The following is a 27,825-nucleotide window of genomic DNA, read 5'->3' as shown; positions in this document are numbered from 1 at the left end:
GCCGTCCGTCCGATGACGATCTGTGTGCGCCTACCTTTATATGCAAAGTATTAAGAGTACGCAAAGTAATACTTTGCGCACTAGAGCGGAAAAGTGATTCTTTGCGTTCTGTAATCAGTGCAGGAATGGTCACTTTTCAAGGTAACTGTAGGAAAACAATCTATCATTGAGATAGCTGAGTTGTTAGTTTATCATTCATTCGACCCTCCTCTTTATTATTTCGAGAAAAACACGACCTACTTTTTAATTTTAAATAATTCCAAGATTTTCAACTCAAGAGAATGGATTTAGTTATATAATAGAGATCAAGATAACAACGTTATAATGGCAGTGGAGAAATATAGGAGAACAGCGTTGCGAATTTTCTGCCATGCCACTGCCTTCTATAGAGGAAGCTGATACCATTATACTGATGTAATATCAACTGTTCATTCTGGTTCAAAATAATCAATTATATTTTATGCACCAAGAGAAAAATATTTTTCAACGATTGAAGAATAAAATTTCCTTAATATATAGATATTAAATATACTGTATTATTAATTAATTATAATTATTTCTTCATTGAAAAACGATCTGGCAACGTTGCAGAGTTAGAAAAGGATAGCAAAATCTGCTCTATCGAATGATAGACAAGGATAGCAAAACTAATGTTAATCACATACTGACGTGGACTTTACTATAGGTTGACTATCGACTTGAACAAACATTGAATTAGGGGTTTTCATTCATATCGTCTGGTATTTCAAATTTTTGTTTGTTTATAATCTAAAATTATCAAAAGATTTCGAATAATATTAGCATATTACAATTTAAAAGCAAAAACCTAACCTATCCTTTTACCTCACAAACTCTCACTCATGAAATTCTAACATTCTTCATGGCATTAAAGTTGATTGAATAAAACAAAACTTCTCTGAAAATATCACTTTTTGAGAAAGTTATTCAATTTACCAAAAATAACTCGACTGGAGGTTATTTCTGGTCATTTTTAGTGAATTAAATAATTAAAAAAAGTTTTTTTTTGAAATTTTAGTTCAATTTAATGAACAATACCATGGAGAATTTATCCTTGGAATTTCATGAATTTATCTCTCACCGAATTAAAAATAATCTATTCCAAAAATTAAAATTCATGCGCTCATATCTCAAAAAGTAATGATTGATAAATCATTCAATGATTAATCACAGAATCGGAAAACTTTGAAAAATATCACCAGTAGAAAGTTTTTTTTTTGCCTTTGCAAAGCCTTAATAGTGTCCGGTACAGCTAATACAGAAATATACAGTTTTGCACCAAGTTTTACAACTGTCGGTAGAAAACGATTTTCAGAACAGTAAAACACAAAAAGAAAAATTAGCTCACATTCCAATATGTGAACTGTATTTTAATAATGCATGTGATTAGTTCATTACCAATTTATTGTAGAAGGATAATCGTGAGTCTAATGTGACATTCATTCTAGTGAAAAAATATGAAGAACTTTCAAAGGAGCTACAAGCGTCCATTTTCGTGTAAGTTTATAACTAGAGTAGCGGATTTTTTATTGGGTCTCCTTGATCAAGTAATCTTAGTACTTTTTTGATTAAAAATACTGTAATAACAAATGAGCAAATAGAAGGAATACATACAATATAACTCGCACTATTATTATAATCGATTAATAGCGCTATGTGCCAATTCCTGAACAATTTTACAAATGAATGTGCACTCTATTAGACTCTATTAGAAGCTACATATTACTGTATAATATAGTACACAGTACTGCATGGTTCTTACATATATTAGAAAAATCTCAACAATAATATGCTAAAAAATGAGGTGACCTATGAAAAACTATAAAAATATATCTAATCATAGACAAACAATGAAATACTGTCAACTTCAAATGCCTAGAACAATAATTTCTCAACTACATTTTAAAATCGGTCTTTGTCTTACAAGCATAGAAAATAACACTAATTTGATTACAAAACATAAACTTTTCAGAACTATTAACAAAGCGAGTAGCTTCTTATCTTCAAAAGCTAATAAAAATAATTTCTTATTAATATTAAAATTCTTTCTCTGTATTTATAGCATAGCACAATCTCCGAAAGTTTAAAAAATTCCAATTATCTTCAAGGCAATCATCATGGTCAACTTTGTCACAATGCCAACAGCTATAGTTGTTACTGTAGCTGTATTTAAGAAATACTCCTATGCTTCAAAACGTCAACTTGAAAATGTCAAGAAAACTAATTCCTCAATTAACTTATCAATTCTGTCTCTACCTGTCCAAGATGGATTCCCACACATCAGTGATAGTGAAAGTGACCGGCAAAGTGAAAATATTCCCATAGGTTGTGATGGGATTATTCATACTCGCTTGGACGTGCTGAGTGGAAACAGTCCAATCTGAGCTCATGGCAATCAATTTTCACTTAGCCTGTCATATTCACTATCACTGTTATGTGGGAATCTAGCTTATTCCTTTTTTTTAAGAAACCGTTGATGATAATGCGAATAACTAGTAAATAAGCAATGAGTGGCGGATGCTACTGTGCGAGTCGTGTCTAGACGACAGAGAAAGTGCAGTAGAGTGGCCAAGGCCCGGCTGTGTGGTGGGTGTGTCATGCGCCTCTCTACTGTGTCTTGCACTCGTTGCGATGCTGGAACGAGTGCCGGCGGGTGACCGACTTGCCTCCGGCTCCACTGCCTCCAAACCTGCGGATAGAGCGCGCTCACAACATGCAAAACAGCAAGCACACAAAGCAACAACAACGAATAGCCAACAATAACAACCGACATCAAAACATTCCCAGAGAAAAACTGGTGTTTACTACCAAATCTATCTATCTATCGCTTTTCCCCAAATCTACACACACCTTAAAAGAATAAAAAAATTAACCGACATCAAAACATTGCCACAGCGAAATTCATGTCTGCTACCAAAGCTAGCTATCACTGCATGTGAGCTATGTCAGCTATCACTGCACCCGTGTTCCCAACATTTTTTTGAAAACCGACATTGAAAAACTCCCATAGATCGCATCAGAAAAACTCTTGTCTTACACCAAAGCTATCTACAAGTATAATTAATTGCTCTCAAGTATTGCTCCTATAAAATCTAACTAGATTAAACAGTTCTAGTTTATTGTTTCATATTTTCTTTCCTTATTTGATTTCATTCTGAAAATTGAATTGTGGCTTGTGGAAGTTGAAAAAATATACCCCTACTTTTGGGTTCTAGTAGTTTCTCTAATCATCATAGTAATGATTTATTGCTTTTATGAATAAACAAATGAAAAATAAGAAATTGAGTATTGTTTAGTTGGATAAGATGAGGATTTTTTTTAATTTCATGTATTAGATAAGATGTTTAATACCTGCATATATTGTTAATTTAATTATGATTTGATATTAATATCCATTGATTAATGAATATACGATAAGGATATCTTGAGAAAAGAAATAGTTGACTGAATGAATGCCTGCTTTAAATGGAGGAGCTTAGCTCATTTGACTAATGGACAAAGTACTTTTATTTCTCTTCAAGACGTGCATTATAATTATAAATGAAAACTCTTATTTATAATAAATTTCATAATGTCTCAAAACAAAGTATTCCAAACCAAAAAAAATATTCGAATGACACATTGATCATGTCTATTTTGTAGCATTACAATCATCATTGCTATTATCTCTACAATCCGCAAAACAACAATCACTCCATTGAACAAAGAAAAATAGATCTATTGATTCATCTAAGTTTGAAAGGTTTCAAATTTAGAATAATGTGGTCAGTATAACCCATTTTCATAACTAATATTCATAGATGTTTAGTGGAGAGTTATGAAATAATTCAAGTTCACTTCATTGAAATAAGGCTTGAGTTCCATTTCATAATTGGAACAAATCCAATGAGAGTGAGTGAGTGAGTGTGTGAGAGAGAGAATTCCAGTTCATCCAATGAGATAGAGAGTGGAAGAGAAAATTTCAGGAGAAGGCAAATGTTAAAAAGTTGGCAGAAGATTGTAGGGCTATAAAATTGAGCATCCTAGATTATTTTTGAAATGTCAAACTAGCAACAGGTTTGCAAACATTAAAAGGTCATCGTATTCCCTGGGGAATTCCTGTATTTAAGGAAACAAACACCAATTGGAAAATATTATGATAAAAATAGTTTATGCGTCTAGGAATGTGATTTAATATAAACATTGACATTGAAGGTACTGTATTTTATGACAGAAAAAGCCAGAGTATCAAGTTATTTCATATCTTGAATCTCAAAAATGTTTATGTTTCAGCTAGAATGAAACTTGCACTGGAGGGAAGAGTTACGAGAATGCAATTTGTTCCGAAAATTTAATTTGATTATGATTTTTAACTCACAAGTTCATAAGTGCCCCTTATGCTACTTTATGCTATTGGTTTTGAAATGAGCTCACTGCTCATCTCAAACTTCAAGAAGCATGAGCATGATTTGGAAGATGTGTCAACTAGCGTTGGTCAACTTTTCATCTGTATCGATTTTTCAAAATCAGCATTATGAGAAAAAATGTATTGATATTTCAAAAGAAAGGAACAATTCTCTAAGACGAGTTATTTAAACGATATTCTATTATTCATTTACGCATTAAACATTAGATTAGATATTGATATGAATTAGAATAATAAGGAGAAAATGACTAAGGATTAAGGAGAAAAAATGTGGCAGGTTTTCAAAGGATGAATGTCGAAATACTGGAGTTATTTTATTATTATAACTTTATTATCCATTCAGAACAAAATTAATGTTATACATTCAATTTTATTAGTTATACGATTGTAGAGATAATAGAATAACAACTAAATTTATATCCTGAACTAACAAGGCATCAGAGATCATGGATGGTCATCAATTTGAACAATTGATCAGACTTAATAATTTATTATAGTGATTACAGGAGCACTACAATAGAGCATATTTTTATTTGGTTTAGATGAATAGAAGAAGTGAATATGTTTAATAAGGACAAAGAAATACATTATGAAATACAAACAAGATAAACCAAACTCACAATACTCTAAGAGCCTTATTTACACAGTGCTAATTGCATAAATTAATGTTTGTTTAAAATATTGAAAATGGTTGAATTGAAGATACTGTACTGTACTCATGTTAAATCTCAAATCCAACTAGATGAGTACCCTATAAAACATTATTTCTAATGTTTAAGTTTCTAGATTATTCTTATAAACATTAATTTTAAATTATTTTAATGGATTCAGAAGATATCTTGAGGTGTTTCACAGTTTTATTTGAAAAATCTCTCTATTCACTTGTTGAATATTACTCGTGTACAAAGTGCTACAGTGAACCTACAGATTAATGATGGGTGATTAGGTAACGAAATGTTCAAATGAGAAGATTTAATGGGAACCCCCTCATTACTTGCAAAGGCTACTTTAGGTGAAATACAATAAATCGTTCTATGAGGTGCTTCAAATTTCTAATTTTCATAGATACCACAGATATTAGACGTGCATCAACGTGATGATATTTCTTTATCAATCTAAACCTTTTTACTTTTTTGCATAAAGACAACTAGTTTCCGAGCACTCTTGCCGTTTCCCAATGTCAAAATGAATTTGACACTTGAAAATGACATGAGTGCTCGAAACTAATAAGTTGTGTTTATATAAAAAAGTAAAGAGGGTACTAGTAATTTCTAAAATAATCAAGTATATTTCATCTCTTATGTAACCTATAGGATGGAAACTTCTACGTCCATCAGGATGAACAATAAGTTTTAGAGTTTTCAAAGGCTAAACTCAGATTTATAATTTGATAAATATTTTTCATCATCAGCTACTTAAGTTATAAAAGTTGAACTCTGCGAGACGATTTTATTAAAAAACTATTATAACACAGGAATTGGAATATATAGTTTATTGATCAAACTTAAATTCAATAAGAATATAGGGAATAAATTTGGAATTCTCCATAGATTGTCGATTTAGTAATTACAATATTAGTCCAGTCAAATGGTCGTTTTTTTCAGGAAACAGCTCCGAAAGAATTTTTCTCGACGGTTCAAAATGTATTTTGGGGCGCTGAACTCGAATCTGAAATTTTCTGACACGCCAGGGGGCGACTTCACTCCCAAAACTTCAAAATTTTGGACTTTTCTAATTTATCCATTTGAACCTTGAGTTTTTCGAGAGAAAGCAATCTCTACAAAATTAAAGATAATAAAATGTCCAATGAATTGAGTGGTCGCACAGGACTCTACCATTTTTGGTTCCAAAACTACGAATTTTCAAAAACGGGGTATTATTTGAAGGGTTTTCAAAATTATGCAAACCTACAACTTCTACCCTATACAACTTGGATCTTTTTCTAGCAATGATGATAAACAACACATCACAAGAAAGAACAATCAATTCTGACACAGGATTAGTTGGAAATTTTCCAACTTAGTGGGGGGAGGGGGAATACACCCAAGAATAGAAAAATCATGTTCTACAGCCAAATACAAATTTTTTATTATAATTCCTTTTCAAGGCTTTCCATAAAAAACCTGTTCTATGAGAATCACCCGTTACACTTAATTTCAGTATTTCCTAGAAGGGTTGCACGCATAAGGATACGACAAGGATCAAAACTTCAAACACTTATAAATTTTGACAGAATATAAATTTTGACAGAATGATCAGATCTCCTCGTACTATATCTCATTTTTCTCAGCTTGTCCAGGAGGTTCAAAACAAATGGCCAATTTCTATAATATTCAAAACTGTGTATCTCGGTAACTCGAAAAAATGAAATATGGTACTTGGTCATGATTTGAAGAACAGAATCTTCTCTGTCATGACAGGTGAATGATTTTTGTAAAAATATAATCGTGGAGCAAGTTATAATTGTTTCAAGAAATCTGCGATATTTTTCTCATTTTCACAGTCTTGCATATTCAAAGTAGCGTATTAGTCCAGTCACTATATACATTGGTGCTTGCAATATATATTGTAGTTCAGATTTTTTAATATATTATTTGGATACTTGAGAGAAGTCCAGAGCCAATTTCTTCATGCAAAATTTCCTTGTGCTAGATACAGAGTGACCCAAAAACCTCGTATTTTCGGTTCATTTTCCAGTTTTCAGCTATTTCCGCCAAATCCAGTAATCGGACAGAAAAAATTGCTCCCACCTTTTTTCTAGATTAAAATAATCTGAATGGAATGAGATCTTCGGAACTCTTCATCTCTAATGAGTACTGAATTATGATTTATTAAAAATAAGTCAAATTTACATCTATTCAATTGACTGTAACTTTTGAACGGTATTGAAATCAGAAGTATGATTCATGGGAGTTGAAAGAGGAGAAAATTCTCTACAACCGTGACTATTTTCTGGATTTTTTATCTGAGGTGTTTCACAAGATATAGTCCAGTCTATATAGACATAAAAAAGGGAGTGTGTTCATATATAATTAAAGTAGTTCTGATTTTTTAATATATTATTTGGATACATGAGAGAAGCCCAGAACCAATTTCTTCATGCAAAATTTCCTTCTGCTAGAAACAGAGTGGCCACAAAACCTCGTATTTCAGTAATTTTCTAGTTTTCAGTTATACCGCAAAATCCAGTAATCGGAAAGAAAACTTGGCTCCCGCCTTTTTTCTAGATTAAAATATTCTGAATGGAATGAGATCGTTCGGAACTCTTTATCTCTAATATCTCTAATAAGAACTGAATTATGATTTTTCAAAAATAAGTGAAATTTAAAGAAAAAAATCAATTTTGTTGAATTTTAGTTTTTGATCAACAATATCTTCCGTTTGTTACCATTTAGATGAATAATTCAAAACCCAAAATGTTTACATTTTCTTTGCGATTCTACTGTTATTCAAGAGTCTCTAAAACGAGTTCGATACATGATAGAAACTTGCGATTGGTCTCAAATGAAAGGGAATTTCATGCTCTATAAATGCTGAGTTGCCTCAAATCCAATCTTGCATTACTGTTTATTATCGAAAAAAATCCTGTTCTTCAAATCAAAAAGTACCATTTTTTTATCATTTCGGGTTACCGAGATACACAGTTTTGAAAATAGAAATTGGTCATTTGTTTTGAACCGCCTTGACGAGCTGAGAAGAATGAGCTGTAGTACGAAGAGATCTGATCATTCGGTCAATAGTTATAAGTATTTAAAGTTTTGATCCTTATGCGTGTCCCCCCCACTGGGAAATACTGAAATTAAGTGTAGGCCTATCTAACGGGTGATTCTCATAATACATGACTCTCGTAAGATGATTTCAGCCGAAATATTTTTTTTTTATGGGAGGCCTTGAAAAATTTGTTTGATAATTCCTAAATTCCTAATTCCCCCACTACTAAGTTTGAAAATTCCTAAGGAATCCTGTGTCAGAATTGATTGTTCTTTTTTGTGATGTGTGGTTTATCATCATTACTAGAAAAAGATCCAAGTTGTATAGGGTAGAAGTGGGTTTGCATAATTTTGAAAAACCCTCAAATAATACCCCTTATTTGATAATTCGTAGCTCCGGAACCAAAAATGGTAGAGTCCTGTGCGACCACTCAATCTATTGGACATTTTATTATCTTTAATTTTGTAGGAATGCTCTTTATCGAAAAACTCAGGGTTTTGGAGATTAAATGGAAAAAAGTCCAAAATGTTGGGGTTTTTGGGGGGTTTTGGGGGCAAAGCCGCCCCCTAGCGTGTCAGCAAATTTCAGATTCGAATTCAGCGCCCCAAAATACATATAGAACCGTCGAGAAAAATTCTTTCGGGACTGTTTCCTGAAAAACGACCATGAATTTGACTGGACTAGATAATATAAGAATAATACAGTAATAGTAGAGCAAATAATTATGAAAATTGCATTGTTATTGATGTATTATATAATATTAAAATAATTCAGCATTTTAGAGTATTTTATTATGACACCCACAAAACATAAAATATACATAGATGTGAATCCCTCAGGTTAATAAAGCTAACAATAGTTTTCAATCATTATAGAAGACAATGTAAAATTTAAAACCATTATATAATTGAAAATACGAAGTTGCAGCTATCGTAGCCAAAATAACTTATTACCAATAAATGTTTTATTTTGATCCGAAATAGAGCACATACTGGAGATTAAAAATTTATCATCAGGTGGGAAGCTTGGAAATAAATATTAGTAACTAATAAGCATATAATATTAGAGCCAGATTATATAGTTAGTGGAGCTTAAGCATTTTCTGGGATTGGTGATTTGCCCGGACAAGGAAATAAGTGTTTATTGAGGTAGAATGGATAATTAACAATATTACACAAGAGAATAAGTCCTACATAATATTAAAGAAGAGTAATATAAAACATCTATATAGAAATCTATTGGTTAAAAGTAATAAAATTTGTAATATATATTAATCAATCTGAAAGAGAATAAAAAATAATTTTAGTTTAGAATAGTCTTATTGTGGGTAAGTTAGGTGCGACATCAACGCTACAAAATTAAATTTTACATTGTCTGAAAATGTTGAAGAGGAAGCAAACATATATCTTCTAATCTACAAGCAATATCCCACAATGAATACACACTCCAAACACTAATGTATAACCAAGCAACGATAACAAGTAGTATAATATAGAAATCACACAGATATAGCCGAAAAACTCATAATCATTACAATATTCAAGATAACAATCAATAAAACTTTTCAAGAGTTATCGAAAATAATTGGACAAACATTAAACAGAAATTCGAGGAACGAAAAATAATGCACAAACTTACAATACTTTTGATATTAAAAGTTATTTAAAAAATGAAATTTTGAATAATGATTGAACGATGATATACTTCTTTAAAATTTAGGGAATTATTGTTGTGATACTACCGTAGGACTTCAAAAACACTTGTCAGACAGATGTTATACTTGTAAAAATTTGTTATTATTGCTGTGCCTTTCCACAGTGTACGTTTAAACTAAATCAAAACAGCTCAAGGTTTAAACCTAGTGTATTCCATTAGAGTGATTTGATCCAGTCCTTGATCTCATTCAACAGTTTTTTGATAAAGATTTGTCATAAACTTGAACAGTGCTAAAAGCGTTACGAGTTTAGACAAATGGGATCAACTAAGTTATCTCTAGTGAGATACACCAACTGATTCACTTATTCAATGATAAGCTTTGATGCTATTTAATTTAGAAGGAATGCTGATACTGACAGTTTGAAGTGAATACAACTATAGCTAATCAAATTTGATTAGATTTCTACTCAAGTTGACGCTCAGTGCAAACCAGTCTAAAACCGTCTACAGCTTTAAAAACTGAATTTGTTTTAAAATGTGTGAAAGGAAACACTGAAATACTGGTATTCAAACCGAATCTGAACAGCTAGCAGTCTAAAAAATCCTATTATATTAATCGAGCAATTTCTGTATAATATATATATATATATTTATTTGGGTATATGGGTATATGATTATATGGTTATTTATGTCCAACGGATCTCGAAAACGGCTCTAACGATTTTTATGTAATTTGCAATAAAGGAGGTTCTTGATATAACAATTCGATATTGCACATGGTCTCATTCCTGGGAAAACTCGCTGAAGGATATGAAAAGGATAATAATTATTCATCCTTGGATAAACAGATAATTTCGTCATCTGTCGGTAACGGAAGATGCGAGTGCGTGTGTGGGAGTGAGACAGAATAATTATGTTCAGCTGTTGAACTATTTGCAATCAATCAGCTTATCTCACGATAAATATTATCTATAAATTGTAATCAACTTGATCTAAATATCTGATTTGTTGACATGACATGGTATATCATTCTAAATTCAAGTATATCAGAGTTTTCTAAGTTGATCATTATTTCACAGATTAGTGAATGTTGTTTTGTTATTCAATTTGGTTTATAAGCAATCTAAATTAGAACTTTTCTATTTTTAGTGTTTTTAAATGTTTGAACTGGAAATTGTACCTGAATTCAACTGGATGGAACATAACCTACTTTTTGGACTATTTATAGTGTATAAATCAAAATTCGGGGAAGAAACAGTTTTGGGCTGTGCATATTAGTTCTTCCTCAATCATTTTAAAGAATAAATTCAGTTATGTTTATCAATAAATAAATAAATTATAAACTATGCTTTTATACTTCTATGCTTTTGTACTCCAGAGCGAAGTTCGGTGCCCCGATATTAATGATTATTTATTACTCCAAGTATTATAAAGATTCAGATTATTTGATTGTTTAATCGAACAGCTGTTTAGATTAGCGAGGAATATTTAGGGCCATATGCTAATACTACGTTTAACGCTGAACCACGTTTACTTGTAGATATGGTTTCATTGATCATAAAGTGTTTCATACGGGATTTAAACGAACTGCTGACTTTTCTTTATTTAATATGCATACGGGCCTTAGAGGTGGGTTATCGTTTGTGCGGGAAACGACAGGTCATAATATTCAAAATAGAATGGCCGACTGCTCCTGTGTCAAATCATGGAGGCATTTCGGTCATTTTTTCGATCACGACCTATCGTTGTCGACGATAGTTTACGCACAAACAACACCCACCGTGAAAAACGGTTGGCACGCATAGTGTTGTCACAAAGTATTTACACGCATGGTTAATGCTCCACGGCTGACAACTAAGAAATAATGCCTTTAGTTCTTACGGGCGTACTCACATTTGTGTGAATACTTACATAAGAACCAATGGTATTCTTTCTCGGTCATCGGCCGCGGCCGTATAAACGAAAACGTACTAAACCACAATCTGTACTCATTTAGATTGAACTTACACTGTGTGAGCAATCCTAAGAATAAGACTTGTTAACCAATCGCGGTTTCTGAACCTGATTGAAGTAGGAAGTAAATAAAAGTATAATAACAGATTTTTAGAATAAGATCTGTTTACCAATGACAATCTCGGTTTCTGAAGCCTGTTTCATTAATAACGTAATCCTGTTTGTGCAATGATTGACCAAAATGGGGACCAGAAATCAGAGAAAACAAAGAGAGTAGAACAACTTTACTCACTCTCGCTCCAAGCTGCGCCGTCTCAGTTCCTCCATGCTGACTCCCGACGTCTGCTCCCAGGCGGCGATCTCGGCTTCCAACGCCTTTCTCTTCTCTTCCAGCTCCTTCTGCTGCACTTCAAGGCTTTTGCGCATCTGCTCGTGCCTTTTCTGGAGCTATCAACCATATTTCTCTCGATTAGTCTAGTCATAAAGTGGCACAAAAGTACATATATTGAATTCAACCATTATGAAATGACGGTTAAATGCCATGAGAAGTAATGAGAAAATCCTTAGACCACAATAATAAACGGTTAATCACTGTTCAATTCAATAGACATTTGTGCAACCGAACCTTTGTACTACAAAATATTGGTAACCTACTTCTTCAACATAAATTATTATTGAAGTACTACTATTGATTTCATAATAGATCATTCAAATTCAAGAAATTGAGTGTATAATATTGTTACAAATTATTATTTACTATTATTATTCAGAGGATGCTAGATTTTAATGAAATGTTTTTCAAACGCTTACAAGTTCCAATGTATGCAACTCATTTGTATACTTGGTGTATAATATGCAACTCATTTTGTATAACGTTGGTGTGCCTCCTAAAAAAGGTACCCAAAATTATCATAAACTGGATATGTATTCAGATACATACATATTTTCGATCATTCATTGAATGGTAAGTTATACACAGAATATAAAATAATTGGGAAAGACGCATTTGACAGTTGAGAATGGCTGTAGTGGCTTTTTACTACTATTAAAAAGTAATCCAGGATATCTTATATGTCTATAGTCAGAACTATTCACATCAAACTGTCAGCATTCCTTATAGGTAACATCAATGCTTCCAATTAAATCAATGCTGACAGTTTGAAGTAAATCTCACTTTTTTTGATCATTTAGAAGATGAACAGATTCATTTTGCAGATTGGGCTGCTATCTCACCAGGCAAGAATAGAGAATAACAAACAAATGAACTTGTAGGACAATGTTTTTTTACTTTCCTTGCCCTATTACCATAGGTAAGGAAAGTATTGCTTTCCGAAAAAAATTAAGGTACCCCAATTTCTAAATTTCTATACAATTCAAGGTCCCCTGAGTTCAAAAAAGTGGTTTTTGGTTATTGGTCTGTATGTATGTGTGTGTGTGGGTGTGTGTGTGTGTGTGGTGTGTGTGTGTGTGTGTGTGTGTGTGTGTGTATGCGTCTGTGTACACGATATCTCATCTCGCAATTAACGGAATGACTTGAAATTTGGAACTTAAGGTCCTTACACTATAAGGATCCGACACGAACAATTCCAATCAAATGCAATTCAAGATGGCGGCTAAAATGGCAAAAATGTTTTCAAAAACAGGGTTTTTCGCGATTTTCTCGAAAATGGCTTCAACGATTTTGATCAAATTCATACCTAAAATAGTCATTGATAAGCTATATCAACTGCCACAAGTCCCATATCTGTAAAAATTTCAGGAGCACCGCCCCATCTATGCAAAGTTTGATTTTATATTTCCAATTATCAGGTCTCAGATATAATTTAAACGAAAAATTTCAAGTGGGAAAGATTGAGCATGAAAATCTCTTCAATTAATGTCCAGTAACATTTTCACCTAAAATTGAAAATAAGCTTGAAATTTGAGAAAATGTGGATTATTCAATTACAAACTTTTGGCAACTGTTGATTCTATTAATTCATTCACTATGAAGAGATAGCAGATATCGTGTGTATCCAGCGTTATTGTCCTGTCACCAGCTGGCTCAGATCTTTGAATGGTAAACTAGTATGCGCGGGAACACTAGCGTCAGGTGATACATTTTCATAACGGCAAGGAAAGTTGTGTGAGTGCGCCACACCAGATTTTTTTCTACTTGTTATGTTGTACATGGAAGTTAATAACTATTTTTTTTTTCAATTAATGTTAAAAGCTCAATTCAATTAAATTTTGGGCTTCCAGTACCTCAGAATAGTTAAGTTAGTTAGAAATCACCATCATCAGAGTAAGGCATGTAAAAATTTGCAAATTAAACTCATTTAAATAAAACCTGATACAGCCAACTTACGGGATAAAATCAAGGAGTATTAGAGATTTTGATGATTGCCTTTCTTACTATAATGTAGTAATGCCTTGAATTATTGTCTTATCCAATAAAAATATATAAATTACCTCGGCTTCTGAGTCCTTGAGCTTTTGTTTCTTCTCTCTGACTTTCATCTCGAAGACCTGTTCCATTTCGGTTTCCATTTTCTTCATCTTCGCATCATGGTCCCTCTTCTCCTCTTCCATTTGAGCCAATGGGTTCCTAGAATACAAGTGAAAACAACCGTTAAAAAACTATCATTGTAAAAACTGTTAATTGGAAACCAAAGACGTGGATAATTCGTAGGAAGTTATTTAGCGAGCGAATTCAATTGAGGTTTCATAAGCTCTTTATTTTTATTAATTAAAATATAATAGATTGGTATTCTCATCAAAAAATGATGAAAGCAATAGGAGAAGTCAATGCAAGTATGTTTTGGGATAGGAAATGAGTAAATTAAAATTAAAACAGTGTAACGGATTAAAATAATTCAAAAGAGAGAATGACACTGAATTTCAAACAAAATATGATAGGAATCAATCCCAATTTTCATTAATATAAATATCATAAGAACATCATGTAACCATTCTTAATTCTTCAAATATTTTATTTCAAAAACAGAAAGCTCTAGAAATTGTGAATTTAAAATGTTTGAAGGCGACGAACAACAAGTAGATAGAATAAAAATTTGAAAATAAGAAAATTAATGTTTTTACCAAACAAACATTATAATGGTATTTCTATTTTGTATGCTATTATTTAAAAAAGCTGTCTTGTTGATACTGGAGGAATACATTGGATACTGTATTGTACTTTAATAATAATATACTTCAATTCGACAACAGAAAATTTCAAATGAGCATGCTAAAAGAGATCAGATTGTAAAAAGTGAACAGAAGAAATTTTGAAGACGTTTAAATTTAGTGTTCAAAAAAAATCTGTAATTATAGATCCTGAGAATTAGGAATTCTGTTATGTAGGAGAAGTGGAAATGAAAAAACAGTTGAAACATGAAGAAATCCTGCTTTTAGCCACGACACATAGAAGCTGATATTTTCATGAAAGAAAATAATTTATTCATTGTTGATAATGCGTAATAACAAATTTAAAATATGAAAAAATTGCAAGAAATTTAAATAAACTGATCTATTAAAAATGGAGAAAGCACACCTAACTAAATTTGAATATATTAGCTACTTGAAACGAACAAGGGTTTTGTTGATGAAGAGATAGTACTGTATATTTAATTCATTGATACTGTATACTGATTACAATGATAATGTTTTAAATTTTCTACTAAGTTTATTTATTTAAAAATGAATGAATTTAAACTTGAGAATTGAATTTATAGCTATATCAAGTAATTAGCCAATTATTTTTTTCCAATTTTGAGATTTATAATAATGGCAATAAATTCATATTCATTGAAAGAGTTTTATTGGAATGAAAACTTACTGATGAGAGAGAATTATTTATTCTTCAATATATAACTTCTCTAGACTAGACAACTATTGAATTATTTGTACATTACTTTTATGTTTTCTTATTCAATTACCATCTTAAATTTTTCTACAGGTGAATGAGGTAGTTTCCCTCAGAATATCAATGTTTTGAGGAGTTCGAAAGTAGAAAAATTATTTTTTTAAAACACGAGAAAGTAGGCAGTTTACAAATAGGTTTTTCTGCTTCGACATTCCAATTATTGAAATTTCCAATCCATCGAGAAAGAGTGATGATTTAAAATTGAATTTGCAATGGGAATTTTATACAATCTATGCTGGTAATGAGACAAGACGTTGTTTAACCTAATTTCAAGTTAGTTACAGCCTTAAGTTGAAGAACTATTATTTAGATATTGAAATGATTGAGATTCAAAAAATTGAAATCAAAATTAAAAGGGATGTCAGAATGTTCATAAATTGTTCATGTGGAGATTGTAACAATGCATTTCCAATCTCAGTAGACCTTGAAGGATAGCAAGTAGTTTTCATGCCTCAATGTCTCAAATAGATGCAAAATTTGACATGCAAGATAGTTACTAGTTATTGCAAAAAATATGAACAGAGGTGCGCTTAGTATATGTTTAGCATCAGAATAGGCAATAGAAGATGAAAGATACCTTGAAGTAACCAAACCTATAGAGCTTCTCAAATTGTGAAAAATAACAACTCAAGAATCTAGGAGGAAATTAGACCAAACCGAGAGTTTGAGAAACTTTGAAGGACAAAAATCCCGGATTTTCATGAGTTTTCACCTGATGATGGAAATTTGAATATCCTTTTAATAATTAAGAATTTTTATCTGTTGAAATTACAGAATTGCATTAATTGCATGAGATGTCCAGCATGAAGTTGCTAGGAGATATTCATGAGTAATTCATTTTCATGCATGTTCTTAGTCCAAGACTCAATATAGTCATTCAAAAGAGAAGGTGTTCTGTAAAGTGTATTGCATATTCAATAGAATATTTTAATTCATTCAAAATTAAAGAAAATTTTTTGTTGAGCTTTGATGGAAGTTTTTCAGGAATAAAGAATATTGAATAAGAATTATTCAAATTAAAATTTTATTGAATTGATTGTACGATAACCATTTTTTGGGTTCGCACATTGGAGTATTGATATCGTTGAATGAGAGACGGAAAAAGATTTATTTACAAATTTAAGAGAAGCAGGATCAAATATTCAATTTACACGTTCAGGTTTTGAAGATTGCAATAGCTTCTCTCTGTCAAAAACAAGTAAGAATGCAGTTTAATATCTTTTTTCGTCATACCTGTGATGAGATATCCACTGATTTAACATTTGACTGAAAAATAAATAAAATAAACTTATACAATGATAATAATGTTGATAATGATAAAGAGAAATAAACAAAACCAAACTGAAATTTCTTGTTTCAAAATATTGAAATAACTAAGGGGAGAAGTTATGAAACATGAATTTCAAGTAGTGTTTCAATCAACAGTTATTGATAAACATATTAGGAAAACATGAAAACTATTATTAATTGAACTAAGAAAACATAATCACCAATCAATGGATCCAACAGAAGAAATAGTTTCTAAACATAATTATTAGATGAACATAATTTTATAAGAAACTGGCAATTTTAAAATATTGGAATATGAAATTCTAATGCCCGGTTTCACCAAGATTAGTCAAGACATTTGAAGAAGGTCAAGCCGAGTACGCTTTACAAGTGTGCACTGGAAATATCGATAGTAGCTACCGCCATAGAAGTCATATGGTCCAGTGCAGTACTTTGTAAAATGTATCTGATTTGACCATGTTCAAATGTCTTGACAGAGCTTGGTGGAACCGGACATAAGAATAGATTTATTTTATTTAAAAGTGTAATTGGAAGAGTTTGAAATATTAATTTATACAAAAGTTCATGGGAGAGATAAATGGTTAGTAAAGGAAATGAAAATCATATTTATGTAGAAAACTTGTGAATTATGTGACAAGATCATATAGCATCCCATCACCAAAACTTTGCTGTACAAATTTTTAATGCTCAAGATTCAAATTGAAGTGTGGGCTACAATTTTTATTTTCATAATAAGCAAGTGCAATATTTTTGTGAATGTTTCAAAACACCAAGTTTGACTGCCGAAAAATTCCGAACTATGTACATATAATTTAATTGATAAGAAATATTATTCATCTTTCCTATAAGAATGTAAAATAATAGGATTGCCAAAGACTACCGGTTTTGTATTAGATATTATATACAATAACAATTCATTCTAACATTCAATTGAGAGCAGAATTTTTGGACTAACGCCTTCTTCTTTTTATTATTTTAAAGTTTGATCCTATAGATGAGTAATATATTGATTTTCATCTCAAACATATTCTACACTTCAATGTAATAATATGGGAATATTATTTAACACTGTAAAATTATATTGAGATTTAGGAGATGATTTACGACACAACTAAGATGTTGAAACATCTAAATAGTGTCATTGAAGATTACAAATCCATTGTAAGAAAAAAATAATTGAAACCAATTCCATGACTGAAGCTCAACTAACGCTAAAGAGGACAGCCAGCAAAATATAACACAACGATGGAAAGAGGATGGTCATACAGGAGAATGCATAACATCATTCAAAACTACTCAAAACAACACCAAAAAGCCTACAAAACAAATCTGACGATTACTAGGGCAAATAAATAACTAAGAAATGTTCAGGACGGGGCCAGTCATTCTGGCAAAATATTTCAAAAAAATTGCAAAGCATAACACGAAAAAACATTCATTTAACAAGCATTCTGACACCACATTGCAACTGAATTGAAGACACAAAACCAACTAAACATTCTTGAAACTAGTGATCTTTGTATCCATTTTTAAAAGGATTTTCAAAAGCTATGATAGAACACGTTAAAAGCTTGCTGGCCCCTTCGGATTGAACATTTCTTGTCTATCGATTCCAGTGTGGAAATTATTTCCGACTACATTCGTTCTACTTTTCTGTATGCCAACTTACCAAACGGTCATGAACGTGTTGTTGAGAACTCCTTGTGGGCATAAACTAACAGATCAAATTCACAAATTACCAACTCCGTTCTCAATGGTATTGTAGGATGCCAGCAAGCTTAAAACCTAGCAAGCTTTATTTATCAATAATTATTCTACTGATGAAACAGCGGCTGACTCGCTAGTAGCTTTATCAAATTCAGCAAGCAAAATTATGCCAAATTCAGCTTCAAATACTATATATTTTTTACAATGCATGTTGAGAAAGCCGAGTAACTGATGAGCGTTTGAATTAAGCAGCAGACCACTATGTCTATATATACAAAGAAGCAAATTATTTTTTGCACTTGCTTATGTTCAACTAAATACGGATTGACGAAAAAAGATCGGTTTGAAAATTCTATTGCAGAAGATATGGGGAATTGTTGCAATATATCTATATGAATTTATATACAGTATTTAACATAATTCAAAATTTTCAGTTTTAATATATTTTGGAATCAGTGAAACAGATCATGATCATATTCAGTGGGCTATATGATATTAATCTTAACATTTTTACAATTTAAAATTGTGAATATCAGTGAAATAGACTGTAAACATTATATTACCGATTTCAAAAACATCAGACCATTTAATTTTTTAGTATTTTGGGATAAAATTATCAATGAAGTAGATCAGTTGTAGTATAATTCCTAGACTGTATAAAATTGATGATTAAAACAATTTTGGGCGAAAACATGTTATAGCCTTCCACATTATGTTATACTCATATATTGTGAATAAGCAGTATATAATATAAAAGCAACGGTTCACAGTATCAATGTCATCTTCGCTAAATAGTTTGACTCACCAAGTCGATTCCCTATATATTATATTATTTTCTTCACTCTTTTAAAATGGTTAGATTTCTCTCCATTTCTTTTGTATAAATATAATGTATTAAGTTAACATCAATAGCTTTTTAATCATACAGGATTTTCATCTTTTTTTGAGTTCTTTTTAATTTAACTCTCCAATTCTTCACCTGTTAGGGCCCGGAAAATAGCCGATCCGGTTAAAATTATCTGACTATTGAAAATTGATAATTATAGACAATTACTATCTTCTTAACCACATTGTCAATTATTGAATGCACATACAATACTGAACCACATTATTAAGATAAAAAAATTTCAATTATATTTGAGACTCAATTTTAAATTGAAAACTTATCTTATTTTGCAAAATGACACTTTGAAATTTACAATCAGATTCAACTCCAAAATCTTCTTAGTGTGAAGCAAAATAATACAAGACATTGGATCGAAGTAATGATTGTTATATCATACATCAATAGTTTTGCTCTAATAAATAGCAAATCTTTAAGCATAAAAAATCTAGATGAAGTTTCGGGAATGAAATAAGCATGTAAAAATAGTGCAAAATAATTCTAGACATTAACGAAGATAATAATAATATAATAAGAAATAAAATGCATGATAATGATGTTGTTTCCTCTAGCAGTGACAAAGATGATGAGAGGCAACAAAGCAAAAAGCCAAAACTTTGAAGTAAGTGACTTCATTGTAATTTCAACATTCTAACAATTTTTTTCATAGTTAATGCAGTTGTAAACTTATTTGCAGTCTTAAGGCAGTAATTATTCTTAGACTTTCTTCCGACTTGTTTTTATCACCTTGGTAACCGCTATATTTGCTAATGAACTCATGAGTATTTGAAAACAATGCATTATACATTCCATAAAAGAACGGAATGAAATGCTCAGGTATTGGTTTCATATTATAGATAACGGCGGCAAAGATCATGTTGAGTGAATATATGGAATAAACCTGAATAATAATTCGGATCCTTCATACCATTCTGTAACTACAGCCTTAAAATATATTGAACAAATAATCTGCTGCCCAAGAACGCTTGAGATGTGTAAACTTTTGAAAGGATACTGATTCCGAGTTGACAGGGGAATTGCTAGTTCAGAATAATGTACAGAGGAGAAGGGTTCTTGCTGCATTAATTAAAAAATTGTTCCTGGAAGGATGAGCTTTCAGTCTAAGAAGCAATATAAAGCGAAGAGAAATACACAAGCCTTTCCCTTATTTGTAAAACATTTTCAATTATTCGCCTTATACATGAGAATAGGTTTTCAAGTTTATAGCATTTCAAGTACTAAAAAAAACGAAGATCGAAAAACCAATTTTTTAAAACTAAAAATTATTTCAAGAACTTTAAATGTTATGTGATCTGTGATTATCTGATCAATAATATTATTGACCCAATTCTTCAAAATTATTTGATATTGCTCAGCTTCTTTTGTACTCCAGACTAGAAACTAGATTTTAAAGATAGATTATTAATTTGCTGTTTGTATGTTGATGAGAATAAAAATGAGTGGCTTATAGACGGGGAAAGTAGAGACAGAAACTAACTGCCGGCAATTAATTTCCTTTTCATTTCAAACCAATTTACATTTACCAATCAGCTGTCTGAATGAACTTTGACGGAAAGTAGCGTAATGTGAATTACTGGTCGCTAGTAACTTTCCGTCTGTATTTTCCTTGTCTATAAGAAGCTCTATTTAACGATCTTGACATTCAATATCTGAGAATATTTAATATTGTGGTAGACTTTTCAATTTGATAAATTTTATGTTTTTGACTAATACATATAACTACATTATTTAAGGTAAGCTTATTGCTGTTTATAGAGATGGAAGAGTAAACATGTTGGGAACTAATTTTGTTATACAACTAGTTCTAGAGAACTTCCAATATAAAAGAAAGGAGAAGAAAGAAGCGTATTCGTCCCTCTTTCCTCCCTCTTAACAATTATATCCCTATTAAGAATAGTGTCTATTCTTAGCAAATCAATTTAACTGGATCTATTGTTAGTGTTTAGAGTTGGTATCAAAACTTACAAATTATACATTAATTTTACTAGGTTAAAACAATTTCAAGAGAACGTTTCAATGTTATTGTAGCGAAGAAAAAAAGTTTGACTAACTTGTTTGAAATGCGGACAGGCTTTCCATCGGCCCCTAGTCCCGCGAGGGTGCGACATCTGTAGTTCTCGTAATGCACGTTGTTGGTTACATCTTTCAAGTCTTGTAAATGTGTGCTGATAAGCATGTCTCTTAGTGCTATAAAATCGTTGTGCTCGAGATTCTCAACTGCAACAAAAATCAATTGTTCACAATACAGAAGAGATGCTGATGTTGACCATATGAAATAGAAAGGAAAATTTGAAATAGAGAAAGAAACCATGTTGAAAATATAAGAGATACGTACAGTAAAGACATTTGCTAATTTATTGATTCTAATTTTACAGTAATTGAAGTTTTATATTTATTTATCAATATTTTCTAGATTATAATGGGGAAGATAAAACGGACTTTAGCACCAAACATCTTCATTGAAAAAATAAAAATGAAGTAAAACATAAATAAACTTAAAATCAAGTTTGTAATCTACTACCTAAGCATTGGGTCACATAGAGGTCTTTCACACAGCACTTCCTCTAAGATGCCAAATCAAGATTAATTGCTTTACACAAGAACTGGGCCACCAGTTTGAGCCGAATCAGCCCCAAAAGTTATGATCAGTTCAATTTTCTCTAAACAATCAGAGATGAGTTTGTTGTTAAAAAAATCATGATTTACTAAATAAAGCACTTGAAAAATAGGACAACGTTAAGTTAGCCGTTAGTCAAGTCTCCGTTGATAATCAATTACTACCTCACTTGTTACTTGTTTTTTCTTTCCTTGCCCTATTACCATAGGTAAGGAAAGTATTGCTTTCCGAAAAAAATTAAGGTACCCCAATTTCTAAATTTCTATACGTTTCAAGGTCCCCTGAGTCCAAAAAAGTGGATTTTGGGTATTGGTCTGTATATATATATATATATATATATATATATATATATATATATATATATATATATATGAGTGTATGTGCGTCTGTGTACACGATATCTCATCTCCCAATTAACCAAATGACTTGAAATTTGGAACTTAAGGTCCTTACAATATAAGGATCCGACACGAACAATTTCGATCAAATGCAATTCAAGATAAAAATGGCGAAAATGGCGGCTAAAATGGCGAAAATGTTGTCAAAAACATGGTTTTTCGCGATTTTCTCGAAAACGGCTCCAACGATTTTGATTAAAGTTATACCTGAAATGGTCATCGATAAGCTCTATCAACTGCCACAAGTCCCATATCTGTAAAAATTCCAGGAGCTCCGCCCCATCTATGCAAAGTTTGATTTTAGATTCTCAATTATAAAGCTTCAGATACAATTTAAACAAAAAATTTTGAGTGGAATAGATTGAGCATGAGAATCTCTACAATTAATGTTCTTTAACATTTTCACCTAAAATTAAAATTAAGCTCGAAATTCGAGAAAATGTGATTATCCAATTGCAAACTTTTGGCAACTGTTTATTCTATTAAATGATTCACTATGAAGAGATAGCAGACCTCGTGTGTCTCCAGCGTTATTAAACTGTCACCAGCTGGCTCAAATCTTTGAATAGTAGACTTGAGATGCGCGGGAACACTAGCGTCAGGTGATCAATTTTCATAACGGCAAGGAAAGTTGTGTGAGTGCGCCACACCAGATTTTTCAACTTGATTTCAAGCATATAGCCTGCTACAACACACAATTGAAATTGCATAGATAATTAATTATGACTAATCCAGATTCGATATAAATACTAGAATTCTATCCAAATATCAGAAATCATTCAAGTTGATTAGTGTTACTTGAGCAACTTGTGTTCAATCACCACTGAGAGACTCAAAAATAGATGAGAAATATGGAAATATCTGGAAGACAGTTGTACCTTCAGCTACTCCCCAAGGGTACTTCCTTCCCCTGACTTGTTTGCCGTCCACCTCGACCGTTGTGTTCGATCCCACCACCGCGAATGGCACTCGCTCGCGTAATGTCTTGTGCAGTTTCGCCTCTTCCTCATCGACTGTTTCGGGAAATTCGTAAATCTTAATTTTGTGTTGAGCGATTTCGTTTAATATCTGAAAAAGTAAAAACTAGTTGAATTACTTTAAATCAATACATAAAAGTTACATTGGTAACTAATAGCATTTGTCAATAATAAATGTGTAGGCACTTTTATTACTTGTTGGAAAATTTTAAAATAAGATAATTTCAATCACAACAGAGAATTGATATGAAATTGGTAATTGGACGGTCGTAGTTTATTGTTTTGAAAGAACGGATTCAAGGATCCAAAGGTTCAAAGAACCCCACACGTCAACCGAAGCTTATTGTGTTCCCAAGTAGTATGTTAGTTAGGCAAACCAATAACTGTGCTCTTTACAAGATCCAGGAGTTTTTCCCTATGCTAACATCCCATCCATCACCCGGTTGCTTGTTGCAATCCTGTATGATATGCTTGACAGTCTCTCCAGACTGATTAGTCCTCGTGACCTACGTGAGTTCCACTCCTGGCCCTCTTTTAAGGTCCTACCAATGAGGAAGGGATGGCCATGCTGCCTATAGGGCACCCGGCCACCCTTGACTCAGCCCCTTGGCCCACATTTGTGCCTGGAGTTTCACCCATCTCTGGTCTCATGGGTTTTTTTTCTTTTTGCTCCTCCGAAACTTCGCAGGGTCAGAAGCCTCACCTCTCCTAAGAAGTTTTGCCTAAATGGCCGTCCTTCTTTGAGCAGTGGTGAAGTTTGGTCACTCCACCCAAAACTCGTGACCTACGTGAGTTCCACTCCTGGTCATTTTGTAGATCCTTCCGCTGAGAGAGGGGACGCCAAACTGCCTCTAGGGCGCCCGGCCACCCTCGACTCAGCCTCTTGACCCACATTTGTGCCTGGAGTTTCACCCATCTCTTGGGTTTTTTCTTTTTGCTCCTCCGAAACTTCGCAGGGTCAGAAGCCTCACCTCTCCCAAGAAGTTTTGCCTAAATGGCTGTCCTTCTCTGAGCAGTGGTGTTTTGGTCTCCACCCACAAACTCGTGACCTACGTGAGTTCCACTCCTGGTCTTTTTGTAGGTCCTTCCGCTGAAGGAGGGGCGCCAAATTGCCTCTAGAGCACCTGGTCACCCTCGACTTAGCCTCTTCACCTACATTTGTGCCTGAAGTTCCACCTATCTTGGGTTTTTCTTCTTGCCCCTCCGAAACTGCCCTGATGGGGCAGAACCCGTGGGTTTGAAGGCAAGGCAACTTCTGGAGTTGCCTTGAGGTCCATTTTAGTCGCCTCCTACGACAAGCATGGATACTGTGGGTGAATTCTGGTTTTCCCAGAGTATCCATGCTTGTCGTAGGAGGCGACTAAAATGGACCTCAAGGCAACTCCAGAAGTAGCCTTGCCTTCAAACCCACGGGATCTGCCCCATCATACGATCGTAGTTAGTTCTTACAGTTGACTAGATCTCGAGTTGTTGTACGTTTGTGAGTTTGTGAATTAGTATATAAGCCACCATACATATGTATTATAATCTACATAACTATAGTAAACGCAAATTAGGGTGATGGTGGCTCCATCTATGAGTGAAATTGGTAAATTTCAAGCAGTAAAAAAAGTTCAAATAGTTCGTCTGCTTCGTGTTTGTTTATATTTAAATATCATCATAACCTGACTTCTCATTAGAAAAGGTTTTTTCCAAGAATTTTTAAATTCAGTCATACATTTTATTCTAACTGAATAATTTGGAATGGACATCAACATTTCAAGCCTTCACTAAACAGTTGTAATTGTACAAGTGACGAGTAATTTCATTGTTTTTCTCTAAAACATAAATGATTTTGAAATTGTTATATGATTGACACATCTCCAATATTCAAGCTGCGTTTACACCAAAATTATTAACTTAATCCTTATACATTCTATTAGATTGAACGGAACTTGACAAACCCATATGTTCATCATGTTTATAAGTTATCTATAAGGATTAAGTTATCAACATTTTGTTAATATGAAAAGCCATTAAGATTCCTAATTTTGTATTTTCAACATCATGTAATACCTCAGTTGATAACCAGACTGATAGCTTCATCTATCGTATCATTGATGGATGAAAATTTGACTGTCCTAGCATTAGGCTCAATTTAATCGTAAACGGTGCATCTGACGGGAAAATATAACTGAACAAAATGTGTTCAGAATTGTGTTCTACATCTGGTTCAGTCATCAAAAGAGCTCCAGTAATAAAAATTGCTTGACCCCCCCCCCCTTCGCACGCCGCAGGGGTGTGCAAACTGGTGCTCTGTAGGTGACAAGTAGTCAGGGTGACACCTTGACGCCAGCGAGCAAGGTGTCAGGCTGTCATGAACGGTGCCGACAAACTATCCCCAGCAGGTACAGGAGACGTGACACTCTGACGTGTGTGCGAGGTGTCAGGTTGTCGTTTACGGTCATGACAAGTTGGTACCTTCGGTCCAGTAGGTGACAAGTAGTCGGGGTGACAACTTGGCGACAATGGCATATTTTTACGAGGGTACAGGTTGTCGCATGTGGCCAAAATGACCAGGTGTCAGGTAGTCGGGGTGCCTAGACGGCGACCCTGTTCTTACCCGGAGCGAAACTTTCCTACTCAAGGCGTTTTGAAATGTTGCACGAGGCCCTTGGGTTACAGTGTTCAATAGCAATAAAACTTAAGTAAAGCTGAATTTCCATACAGTGTTAGTGGGCGTGACCGGAACAGTGATAATATAATGCCCATGAGTTCTAATTGGACTATTCCCACTAAGCCAAAGCACTAGCCACTAGCACAAGAACATATCTCATGATATAGGGAGTTTATGTTCCAATTTTCACTGTTAACTAAAGTCGATAGTCCTGGTAGTTATTTTTCGTAAAACTATGTGACGCTGGTTGTCTCTCAGAGCCGTTCTTACACTCTCATCCGGCCAAAAAAGTAATAATAGACAATGGTCTACAGTAATAAGCTTGAGCTAACAAGAAATTTGGAACATAGACGAATTATACCATGGGATATCTTCTTATGCTATCTTTTCTCTATGGCCAAACCGAGCGATATAAATAGTCACATTAGAACTTAAACATTATTCTTATCAATTCAAGTAAAAAAGAACAGCTTATTAGTATCCTACTAGGTGCTATATTGACAATTGTAGCACTTTAACTGATACTGATATGTGAGAATGATGCAACTTGACCGACCTGTTTCTTGAAGTGTCCGATCTCGTCGGGCGTCATGGTGTCGGCCTTGGCGATGATGGGGATGATGTTGACCTTGTCGTGCAACCGATGCATGAACTCGACGTCAAGTGGCTTAAGGCCGTGGCCGGACGGGGCGACGAAATACAGGCAGCAGTGCACGCGGCTGTCCGGTTGCTGCACCTTCCGGTTCACCCGCGACTCTGCGTTCAGGTACTCTTCGTATCTGCAAACATACGCATTTATCACAATACAGTCAAGCTAATAGCAAAACACATATTCAAACTTCATTATTCCGACTCTCAGTATATCCAATCAATCTACTGATACACTTACCAAATTTTGTACATATATAAAAGCGAAATCACTCACTTATCACCATATCTATTATTAAATATAATGTATAAAACCGAACTCACTCACCTATCAACAGTTCTGAAAATCTACTGGATCAAATACGTTAAAATTTCGCATGGAATGTACTGTTGGCTCTCTAGTGGCTCAATAAGTCCAAAATAAAATCCAAAGATACGCCCAAAATCGGAGTTTTTCTGTGATCTCTCACCTTTTTGTTTTTTTGACTTCTGTTGCAACACTTCATGTTTTATGGCAAATAAAAGATAATTGATTGATTTTTCCAAAACTAACAGAGTAAGATACAGGAGTTCAGCTAGGGTATAGAAATTTTGTATTTAGCTTCAAAATATCGAAAAAATCTGCGTTTCCTCAGCTTTTTCAAGATTGAAAAGGCAGAAAATGATAAGTTTTATATACAGCTTTATAAATAAGCTTATATTCAGCTTTGGTAAAGACTATTTTGAATTCGAGGATTCCTTTTCTACAGTTTTTCATAGCATTTTTGATGTATTTTCCTAGATTTTTCAAGTAGATTAGAGGGGCGGCTGCAGCAGGGAGGCCCTCGGACTCGGATACTGTCCTCCCTGTCATTTTGAAGCAGATTTTATGAAGATTCAAGAATCAATTTTGTTCCATATTTTCAGGTTATATTACTATTTTAAATAGTAGTCAAGCCAGGTGGTATCAAACATTCAAATTTGCCTTTGCCGCAGGTG

General features: G+C 33.1%; 1 protein-coding gene across 50 annotated transcripts in view; it reads right to left on the bottom strand.

The window, feature by feature from the left end:
• Positions 1–27,825, bottom strand: part of LOC111050883 (septin-7) — a 145,504-nt gene that overhangs the window by 13,818 nt on the left and 103,861 nt on the right. For 10 of the 50 annotated variants that reach the window (XM_039422332.1, XM_039422330.1, XM_039422331.1 and 7 more), the window contains exons 7-12: positions 23,445–23,634; positions 21,603–21,768; positions 18,610–18,654; positions 14,195–14,330; positions 12,036–12,190; positions 1,203–2,707 (exon numbers count right to left, since the gene is read on the bottom strand). In XM_039422332.1, the coding sequence (XP_039278266.1) occupies positions 2,626–2,707; positions 12,036–12,190; positions 14,195–14,330; positions 18,610–18,654; positions 21,603–21,768; positions 23,445–23,634 (774 nt within the window). In that variant the 3' untranslated portion in view covers positions 1,203–2,625. Of the gene's footprint in view, positions 1–1,202; positions 2,708–12,035; positions 12,191–14,194; positions 14,331–16,883; positions 16,917–18,609; positions 18,655–21,602; positions 21,769–23,444; positions 23,635–26,755; positions 26,979–27,825 lie in introns of those variants that run through there. The other 40 variants (XM_039422326.1, XM_039422311.1, XM_039422322.1 and 37 more) reach the window with 11 other exon arrangements.

Source organism: Nilaparvata lugens, chromosome 2, assembly GCF_014356525.2.
Source record: "Nilaparvata lugens isolate BPH chromosome 2, ASM1435652v1, whole genome shotgun sequence".
NCBI lineage: Eukaryota > Metazoa > Arthropoda > Insecta > Hemiptera > Delphacidae > Nilaparvata > Nilaparvata lugens.
Note: the sequence above shows the minus strand (reverse complement) of the source record. Positions and strands in the feature narration are given on the sequence as shown.